Source organism: Oncorhynchus kisutch, linkage group LG2 (genome assembly GCF_002021735.2).
Source record: "Oncorhynchus kisutch isolate 150728-3 linkage group LG2, Okis_V2, whole genome shotgun sequence".
NCBI classification, from domain to species: domain Eukaryota; kingdom Metazoa; phylum Chordata; class Actinopteri; order Salmoniformes; family Salmonidae; genus Oncorhynchus; species Oncorhynchus kisutch.
The window spans coordinates 66108916-66120240 of NC_034175.2; the positions used below are offsets into that span (position 1 = coordinate 66108916).

The following is an 11325-nucleotide window of genomic DNA, read 5'->3' on the forward strand; positions in this document are numbered from 1 at the left end:
GAAAAAAGGTCATGTCCGCTCCATGTTTGCTGCTCCCAATTCAGACCCGTGTTGAATTAAAGATTGCATGGGGGAGCAGCGAACTGTGAACAGACATCAAACTTTATTCAGAACACATAATCCACCATAGTTACTGAAAAGGAACATTGGGTTTTCTGATCTGTCTGGGTAGATGTTGCCCTTAGGCACAGATCTAGGAACATTTTACCCTTAACCTTAATCGTTAGGGGGTAAAACTCCACTCTGACCTTAGATCAGTGTCCAGGGGCAACATCATCCTACACCTTTCTGATCACCATAGAGACAGTTTGAGCACCACTCACCTGACACAAGCACGGCAAAGCAGTTCAGAGAATACTTTTATGATAGAAAAATTGTTTTATATAAAAAGAAAGTTACAGGCTGATCATCAGCCTGCCCCCAACACCCCCTTCACCCCCACTGTTCTTAATCAACCAGTGTCCAAAACATCTTTAACAAAACACACATCTCTTCCTTTGTCTGTCCTTCTGTTCAATGGTCCATTCAGATCAAACGGTTGGTTAACAGTTAGTTAGTTCTACTAGAACTACAGATGTGTTCTTCTGTCCGTTCGATGGAAAGGGCCAGTCCAGAATAAACCCCACAGATATTGATCTGAGAGGATTTGATAGATGTAATATAGCAAAAAAAACATTTATAGCCAACCGGAGGGTAAGATGGAGCTATCATCTTGTTCCTGTATAGCCAACCGGAGGGCAAGATGGAGCTATCATATATTGTTCCTGTACAGCCAACCGGAGGGTAAGATGGAGCTATCATATATTGTTCCTGTACAGCCAACCGGAGGGCAAGATGGAGCTATCATATATTGTTCCTGTACAGCCAACCGGAGGGTAAGATGGAGCTATCATCTTGTTCCTGTATAGCCAACCGGAGGGCAAGATGGAGCTATCATATTGTTCCTGCATAGCCAACCGGAGGGCAAGGTGGAGCTATCATATTGTTCCTGTATAGCCAACTGGAGGGCAAGATGGAGCTATCATATTGTTCCTGTATAGCCAACTGGAGGGCAAGATGGAGCTATCATATTGTTCCTGTATAGCCAACTGGAGGGCAAGGTGGAGCTATCATATTGTTCCTTTATAGCCAACTGGAGGGCAAGATGGAGCTATCATATTGTTCCTGTATAGCCAACCGGAGGGCAAGGTGGAGCTATCATATTGTTCCTGTATAGCCAACCGGAGGGCAAGGTGGAGCTATCATATTGTTCCTGTATAGCCAACCGGAGGGCAAGGTGGAGCTATCATATTGTTCCTGTATAGCCAACTGGAGGGCAAGATGGAGCTATCATATTGTTCCTGTATAGCCAACCGGAGGGCAAGGTGGAGCTATCATATTGTTCCTGTATAGCCAACCGGAGGGCAAGGTAGAGCTATCATATTGTTCCTGTATAGCCAACTGGAGGGCAAGATGGAGCTATCATATTGTTCCTGTATAGCCAACCGGAGGGCAAGATGGAGCTATCATATTGTTCCTGTATAGCCAACCGGAGGGCAAGGTGGAGCTATCATATTGTTCCTTTATAGCCAACCGGAGGGCAAGGTGGAGCTATCATATTGTTCCTGTATAGCCAACTGGAGGGCAAGATGGAGCTATCATATTGTTCCTGTATAGCCAACTGGAGGGCAAGGTGGAGCTATCATATTGTTCCTTTATAGCCAACCGGAGGGCAAGGTGGAGCTATCATATTGTTCCTGTATAGCCAACTGGAGGGCAAGGTGGAGCTATCATATTGTTCCTGTATAGCCAACTGGAGGGCAAGATGGAGCTATCATATTGTTCCTGTATAGCCAACTGGAGGGCAAGGTGGAGCTATCATATTGTTCCTTTATAGCCAACCGGAGGGCAAGGTGGAGCTATCATATTGTTTCTTTATAGCCAACCGGAGGGCAAGGTGGAGCTATCATATTGTTCCTGTATAGCCAACTGGAGGGCAAGGTGGAGCTATCATATTGTTCCTTTATAGCCAACTGGAGGGCAAGGTGGAGCTATCATATTGTTCCTTTATAGCCAACTGGAGGGCAAGGTGGAGCTATCATATTGTTCCTGTATAGCCAACCGGAGGGCAAGGTGGAGCTATCATATTGTTCCTGTATAGCCAACTGGAGGGCAAGGTGGAGCTATCATATTGTTCCTGTATAGCCAACCGGAGGGCAAGGTGGAGCTATCATATTGTTCCTGTATAGCCAACTGGAGGGCAAGGTGGAGCTATCATATTGTTCCTGTATAGCCAACTGGAGGGCAAGGTGGAGCTATCATATTGTTCCTGTATAGCCAACTGGAGGGCAAGGTGGAGCTATCATATTGTTCCTGTATAGCCAACCGGAGGGCAAGGTGGAGCTATCATATTGTTCCTGTATAGCCAACTGGAGGGCAAGGTGGAGCTATCATATTGTTCCTGTATTGGGCATGTTTTTTTTGCTTATTACTATCCAATAGGAGCTAGGGGCTAGCGGAAGTGGGGAAATGGGGGTGGAGAGTCTATGGCAAGGTCACGTTTCTAGTGGGTATGGAATAGGTGAAATTGCCTAGGGAGTAAGGACTAAGAGAAGGACTTGGGGGCTATATCTAGGGGTTGTTTCTGGACAGGACCATAGAAAGCCTCTACTTCCCATAGAACATCTCCAGCAGGACCTCCTCCATATTGACGGCTCCAATGATGGGCTTGAAGAAGAGCTGTGCCACCACCGGGGGGCTGATGGCCCTCAGCATGGCCAGGGCGATGAGCAGCTTGGCAAAGCGCGTGGCGTCGTCCCTGTGGATCAGCTTCACATACTCGTTGAGAGCCTGGTGAGCCTCGCTCCGCAGTGACTGGATGTAGTTGAGGTAGCACAGACCAGGGAGATCTGGGGAGAGGTGGAGGGGGTGGGGGATAGTAGTGGAGGAGAATAAATCAATTATCATATAGAAACTTTGGACAAGTACATGAACTGTTTGGGTTGAAATTCAGGTAACCCGAGTCATCATGGTAACCAGGTGTCTCATCTGTTGAAAAATGAGAAGGTCTTGATTGTAGACTACCTCCCAAATCATCCACAAATATCTCACAACGCCCTCTGGCAAGGTTTCTGAAGTCTCCAGATATTGAAGGATGCAAATCTCTTAAAACAATACCAATTGCTAAAACAATACCACAAACTGCTTCCTTAGAAGTAGATGAAGGGAATAAATAGGCTAATATGGTGACTGTACATTGTGTTTCATGTTTAAAACATTAAGAACACCTGCTCTTTCCATGACATAGAATAACCAGGTGAATCCTTATTGATGTCACTTGTTAAATCAGGATGCTCTCGATAGTGCAGCGGTATAACTTTTGTGGATCTGGGGACCCATGCCAAATCTTTTTTGACAAACTATTGAAGTGCCTTCGAACGGGTATGGTAGTAGGTGCAAGGGGCGCCAGTTTGAGTGTGTCAAGAACTGCAAAGCTGCTGGGTTTTTCACACTCAACAGTTTCCTGTGTGTATTAAGATTGGTCCACCATCCAAAGGACATCCAGCCAACTTGACACAACTCTGGGAAGCATTGGATGAATTGAGGCTGTTCTGAGGGCAAAATTGGTTCCTAATGTTTTGTACAATCAGTGTATGTTTGGTTTAACTGGATTATAAATATACTGTATATATACATATTGACTGCCTTTGATTATTAAAGTAGAAAGGTTGCACATATATAGAATTTTAATAGACTGTTATATTAAATGAAGTGCCACATGGAACATTAAATATAATCAATATTATCAATATATATCATATAATCAAGTGCCAGAATTCTGCATTTTGACATGTCCCTCTGTGCATCCTCTCTGACATCCAGGAACCACTTAACCCCAACATTTCTTCATTTTGACATGTCCCTCTGTGCATCCTCTCTGACATCCAGGAAGATTTTAAACCACCTAACCCCAACATTTCTCCAAGTTTAAACCATCATTGTAAAGCCCTAGTTATTTTGTTACTTTGACAAAGTCATTTCTGAAGATAATTTATACTGTTTATGGACATTTTATTGTGTTTTGTCATGGAAAACTAAGTGGGTCATGCATACAACTTCAACCGTGTTACCCATAGATACCGTCCGCAAGGCAATCAAACCCTCCGCAAGGCAATCAAACAAACGAAATACCAGTACAGGGACCGGTACAAACTTGTTTTTGCTCTTGAGATGGAAAAACGTGTATTTTTTTAAGGTGAATATGTGCTCTTTATGGCAGAATCTTAAAATTCGCTGATTCTGTTTTTTTTCTACTCAAAAGGCTTAATTGGTGGAACGACCCAATTGTCCATTATGCTCGAAATTACCCACATATTAAATCAGCTTTGTTTGTTTTCTGTAGAAAATATAAATATGCTTTTCAAACTAGAGACAGAGACAGAGTAATGTATTAGTAATGTATTGAGTAATGTATTCAATTGCATATAGAGTATGTAGGCTATACCATTACATGAACTCAATCAAGGACACAACGAGACAATGACTAGTGCATAAATACCGGTACAGGGACAAAGTGGAGTCGCAATTCAACGGCTCAGACACGAGACGTATGTGGCAGGATCTACAGGAAATCACGGACTACAAAAAGAAAACCAGCCACGTCACGGACACCGACATCCCGTTTCCAGACAAACTAAACACCTTCTTTGAGGATAATACAGTGCCACCGTGGCGGCCCACTAACAAGGACCGTGGCCGACGTGAGTAAAACATTTAAACGTGTTAACCCTCGTAAGGCTGCTGGCACAGACGGCATCCCCAGCCGCGTCTTCAGAGCATTCGCACACCAGCGGCTGGTGTGTTTACGGACATATTCAATCTCTCCCTATCCCAGTCTGCTGTCCCCACATGCTTCAAGATGGCCACCATTGTTCCTGTACCCAAGAAGGCAAAGATAACTGAAGTAAATGACTACCGCCCCGTAGCACTCACTTCTGTCATCAAGAAGTGCATCTTACCGGCCCTCAACCGCAAAGCTCTCCAGAGGGTCGTACGGTCTGCACAACGCATCACCGGGGGCAAACTACCTGCCCTCCATGACACCTACAGCACCCGATGTCACAGGAAGGCCAAAAAGATCATCAAGGACAACAACCACCCGAGCCACTGCCTGTTCACACCGCTACCATCCAGAAGGTGAGGTCAGTACAGGTGCATCAAAGCAGGGACAGAGAGACTGAAAAACAGCTCCTATCTCAAGGCCATCAGACTGTTAAACAGCAATCACTAACTCAGAGAAGCTGCTGCCTACACTAAGACCCAATCACTGGCCACTTTAATAAATTATACACTAGTCACTTTAAACAATGCCACTTTAAATAATTCCACTTTAATAATGTTTACATATCTTACAATACTCATATCATATGTATATACTGTATTTTATACCACCTATTGCACCTTGCCTGTGCAGGTCGGCCATCGCTCATCCATATATTTATATGTACATATTCTCATTCACCCCTTTAGATGTGTGTGTATTAGGTAGTTGTGGAATTGTTAGATTACTTGTTAGATTTTACTGCACTGTCGGAACTAGAGGCACAAGCATTTTGCTACACTTGCATTAACATCTGCTAACCACGTGTATGTGACAAATAAAATTAGATTTGATACTGTTTGTTTTGTGAAGCTTGCATTCAATTGCCCCTCCCTGTTGCACACAACAGGCTTCCATTCCCCCTGTCACAAGGAGATTATGACTGATTTAAGATGAAGTCTTCGATACTGTTGGGCAACCTTGTTTTTGTTCATGAGATGGAAAAAACGCATATTTTTTAAGGTGAATATGTGCTCTTTATGGCAGAATCTTAAAATTATTTTTTGATTAAGGTACTCTACTCAAAAGGCTTAATTGGTGGAACGACACAATTGTCCATTATGTTCAAAATTACCCACATATTAAATAAGCTTTGTTTGTTTTCTGTAGAAAATATAAATATGTAACTGCTTTCCAAACTTTCAGAACTAGAGACAGAGTAATGTATTAAATTGCATATAGAGTATGTAGGCTATACCATTACATGAACTCAATCAAGGACACAAGGAGACGATGACTAGTGAGTAAATAACCTGCGTTATTAAAGCACCCAGCCCACCTGAGTTGAAGAGCACGGCTCCTTTGAGGTAGGCATATTCCTTGGTACTGATGTCTAAACCCCAACACTTTTTCAGGAACTCTTTGATGCCCTGGATATCCGCGAGAGAGACCCCGGGTGTTCCCGCGCTCTGCTCCGGCTCAACCTGTCTGTCCATTAAGCCGCCTTGGCTGACACAGCCGCCGGTCAGGATCCGCTGCAACATGCTAGGTTCCGCGGTCTCCGTGGTCTCGAAGTCCACCCGGTCCTGCGCGAGGCCCAGCACAAGCAGCGGCACCCAGCCGTTCCGAACGAGCAGCAGCTGGTCATCCTCGGGAAGCTCGCGGAAACACGGCACGTTCTTTACAAATCGCAGAGTCTTCATGAGGACCGCCGATGCGGCTTTGCAGGTCACCTGGGGGGACCGGAGAGACCCCCGTCGCAGCGAGGAACCGCAAGAGCAAGCCTGTTGCTGCCTAAGCTCGAACCGCGAAGAAGAGGAGCAGGAGGAGACCTTGAGCACTTGGTGCTGCTGTCTGTGTTGTGGTTGTGATGTTGGTTCCTCGGTGGTCGTAAGGCTGTCGTTCTTCAGTATGTTGTACAGGATGCTGTTGTTATTGTTTTGCCCCCCGGCGCCCTGACAATGACAGCCCTCCAGAGTGGCCATGGCCAGTGGCGCGCTTACATCCAGAGAGGGGGAGGGTGTTTTTTGGCCCCTATTACCCCCGCGCCAACAGCAGCACATTTATACTAGCTCCCGTCTGTCCCCGAGCTTGGAGGACTTGTTGTTTAGACTTTTTACATATTCCACCTCAGAGACGCCTCCCACTCACTCACTCATGCTCTCTCTCTCCCCCCTTTCTCCCTGTGCTGCTCCAGTCCTCCCCAGTACGTGCACCCAGAGGGAGCCAGCTGCTGCAAGATGAATAGTAAGGTCATTCCAGTATCATAAAATAACATGTTAAGCAGCATCACCCCTTCAGTTAGTTTAAAATAGCCTATACGGAAAAGGACAAACGGTACCTCAGGGCATGCCAATTATATCACACAAGGAGGCAGACAGAGAGACTGGGGGGGGCAGACAGACTGACCAATTCTATACCCTTGAGGTTATCCAGTTATTTTTGGACACAACGGTCTATATTTATCTCACTATCCCAAAAGCAAAACAAATATTCACACTTGCTCTATTTCTGTGAGTGTGTCTGTGTGTGCACACTTGTGTTTGTGTGTGTGAGAGAGATACTCTATTCTTAGGATTTTGTCTTGACTCCCTCATAGCACCGTTAATCAGCTGTTAGCTGGTAAAGAATAGGCCAGAGACAGAGCTGAAGGCTTAATTATTTTAGGGAGAATTTATCTGATTTTCTATGTGAACAGGAGCAGAGAGAGCAGCACTGGGAAGGCCTGGCGCTAACCTTGACTCGGACACACTGTTATTGATTTAACCGTGAAAACTGGAACGCTTGAATTATGATGTCATGACTCAACGCTCCCAGCACATCTGTCACCAGGGGTGTGGGGGGGGGGGGGGGGGGGGGGGGGGGGGTGGACTAACCTGGAGGAAGGAAGGTAGAGGAGGTGGAGGCAATATTCAGGAAGAATGTTTTTCTCTCAGATTGTATTATGGGACAAGACTGGGGGGGGAGGGAGAGAGGGATAGAACATTTAAAGATAGATAGATAGATAGATAGATAGATAGATAGATAGATAGATAGATAGATAGATAGATAGATAGATAGATAGATAGATAGATAGATAGATAGATAGATAGATAGATAGATAGATAGATAGATAGATAGATAGATAGATAGATAGATAGATAGATAGATAGATAGATAGATAGATAGATAGATAGATAGATAGATAGATAGATAGATAGATAGATAGATAGATAGAGAGAGAGATAGAGAGAGAGATAGAGAGAGAGAGAAAGACACATAGGGGGCATCAAGTATAGGAAAGGTTGTAAGTGCATGAGCCTTGAGACTACATTTGGTAGTCCAGGGGAGAGCCTGAACAAAGACTTCCACACTGCCTCTACTGTATAGTGTTTAGAAAAGGTTGTTTTGGGCTTGGAGAAATGACTGGCATTGAGTGACTAGCCGTATTCATAAACAGGGGAGAGAGACCTCATTCTACACTGTGTGCTCCAAGAATCCAAGACAGGAAGAGAAACTTTGACCGCAGCTTCAGAACATTAAACAGAGAGAGAATGGCTTTCTATTGATACACAGCAGCGAGAAAATAGAGATGTTTTACATGTTTATATTCAAGGTCGAGCTGGGATAAAGAACCAGAGCAAAGGCTGTCCTCTCCAACCCTCTCAAACCTTCTCCAACCCTCCCCTCTCCTCTTCAACCCTCTCCAACCCACTCCTCTCCAACCCTCTCCTCCTCTCCAACCTTCTCCTCTCCTATCTAACTCTCTCGTCTCCAACCCTCTCCTCCTCTCCAACGCTCTCCAACCCTGTACCCTCTTCAATCCTCTCCAACCCTCTCCTTCTTCTCTCTTCAATACTCTCCAACCCTCTCCTCCTCTCCAATCCTCTCCTCTTCTCCAACTCTCTCCTCTCCATCCCTCGCCTCCAACCCTCTCCTCTCTACCTATCCAACCCTCTCCTCTCTCACCCTCTCCAACCCTCTTCTCTGCTCCTTTCCAACCCTCTCCTCCTCTCCTCGCCTCTCCAACACTCCCCCCTGCTCTCTTTGCCTCTCAGGTAATACAAATTCTTCTCATTCTGTCATAGTCTTCTATTCCTCTACTTGTTAATCTGGTTAGGGTAATGAGGATGGAAGGCGAATTCAGGCCCCTACCCATGAATTGTGATTTTGCCTCAGAAGTCAGTTTCTTTAATGCCACAGAAAAGGGCCAATCGTTTTCCACCCACTGCAAAGACAGAAAGGCACTCATGTTTTACTGTACTGTTTTGAATGTTCATATGAGTGAGAGTGCAAAACAGAAAAGTGCTGGTTTGGAAGCTGTTAATGTCAGGTAACAGTTAAAGCCACTGTGCCAGATTGGCAGAAGATTTATAGCCTTAGATTTATAATCATGATCTCATACTCTATTTGGGAGAGCAGAGGGCGGGTGAGAGGAGTGGAAGGCATGTGTAAGGAGAGAAAAGAAGAGGAGGAGGAAAGGAGAGAGGAGATGGGAGAGGCAGTGATATCACCCTCTTAGGTCCAGTTTGTCCTCTCCTGTCCTCTCCTGTCTGTGTGTGATGTGATCCAGACTGTCTCTCTGGGCCCAGATCTGCTGGTCCCCTGCCCAGTAAAACATGGGTCAGCATACCCCTGTACTATCCACTGACATATACTCCCTCTGTGTGTGTGTGTGTGTGTGTGTGTGTGTGTGTGTGTGTGTGTGTGTGTGTGTGTGTGTGTGTGTGTGTGTGTGTGTGTGTGTGTGTGTGTGTGTGTGTGTGTGTGTGTGTGTGTGTGTGTGTGTGTGTGTGTGTGTGTGTGTGTGTGTGTGTGTGTGTGTGTGTGTTTGTGTGTGTACCACCTGCTAAAATAGGAAGGTCACAGTGGCTAAATGTATTTATACATTGCCTTATTATACTTTAACAGAACAATCATCAAGCTCTCCCAGTCTCACGTCAGAATTAGACATTCATCCATGTTTCTCAAACGTCAAATTTCGATGTTGTTTCAAATGTCAAATTTCGAAGTGCTTGGTTACTTCTCTGTATCATTCCAAGGTTAAGTTTAAGCACTAACTCCGTATTCTTAAGGATAGACATTAACTCTGAATTTTTAAGGTTTGGAATAAGCTGTAAACTATAAATATCAAAGACAATTTTCTATCGCTGGATTCGAACATGCAATCTTTGGCCACCCCCTGTGCGGCGGTTTCTTTAGATTTTTACCTCTATATTCTTGCTGGATAGTTTGATAGCTAACATTGGGTTAATGCGGAAGACACATTTCAGTTGAATACATTCAGTCGGAAAACTGACTAGGTATCCCCCTTTCCCTTTCTAATGTTAGCGATGCTAACTAGCTAAACTCTTATGTGGACGCCTCCGTCTAGTTCCCAAGAACAGCAGACCGGTAAGTCAACTTTGCTTTTGAACTTTGTAATCATCTCTAAAGTTGTTTTACCTGCAATCATACTAATTACCTAGATGTTAAGTTAAAAACCCTGATGATGCCATTCAAAGTTTCTTTGTAGCTAGATAGCTAGCTAGCTAAGCTATCACTAGCTCGCTACTGTAGGTGGTTAATGTGGTCTACAATAGGTTACAGTATCATTACAGCATTACTGAATGACAAAAATATAGCCTTGGTACTGCTAGTCAGCTAGTTGGTTGATATGGGGTAGTGTAAGCTACAGTACAAAATTGCTAAATGATAACAACATGGCTTTGTCACTAGCTAGTAGTTGGTTGATGGGGTAGAGTTGAGTAGGCTACAATACAGCAACAGTAGCCTTCCATAGTGTTCTGTTATTTGTTGGGTCTGGAAATAGTTAAATTACTCAACATTATAGAGAGATCACATAATCATGCAGCTGTGGAGGTGTCACATTGTCTTTATCCATACCATAGCTGCTGCGATGATTATGCCTTCTATTTGAGAGCTCTAACCTCTATGCCAGGTGTCCCTTGAAAAAAAAAATGTTATGTTGCCTTGGTAAAATATTCTAAAGTTTGTGTGTACTCTCACAAGATAGAACTGTGCGGTTCAGTGGCAGATTTTCAAAAGAAAAAAAAATAGACATATAGACATACACAAAATAGACATATATATATATATATATATATATATACAGTTGAAGTCGGAAGTTTACATATACTTAGGTTGAAGTCAAACAAATGTCGAACAAATGTCTTGTTGACAAACTATAGTTTTGGCAAGTCGGTTAGGACATCTACTTTGTGCATGACACAAGTCATTTTTCCAACAATTGTTTACAGACAGATTATTTCACTTATAACTGGCTGTATCACAATTCCAGTGGGTCAGAAGTTTACATACACAAAGGTGACTGTGCCTTTAAACAGCTTGGAAAATTCCAGAAAATTATGTCATGGCTTTAGAAGCTTCTGACAGGCTAATTGACATAATTTGAGTCAATTGGAGGTGTACCTGCGAATGTATTTCGAGGCCTACCTTCAAACTCAGTGCCTCTTTGCTTGACATCATGGGAAAATCAAAAGTCAAAAATCAGCTAAGAACTCAGCCAAGAAAGAATTGTAGACCTC

At 44.0% G+C, this 11325-nt stretch overlaps 1 protein-coding gene across 1 annotated transcript; it reads right to left on the minus strand.

Moving 5' to 3' along the window:
* Positions 1-6977, minus strand: LOC109903235 (nuclear receptor subfamily 0 group B member 1). Its single transcript, XM_020499886.2, has 2 exons — positions 6138-6977; positions 1-2888 (listed from the first exon to the last, which is right to left on the minus strand). The coding sequence occupies exons 1-2, from the start codon at positions 6859-6861 to the stop codon at positions 2647-2649; spliced, it is 966 nt and encodes a 321-aa protein (XP_020355475.1). The 5' UTR covers positions 6862-6977; the 3' UTR covers positions 1-2646.
* Between the last annotated feature and the right edge of the window lie 4348 nt (positions 6978-11325).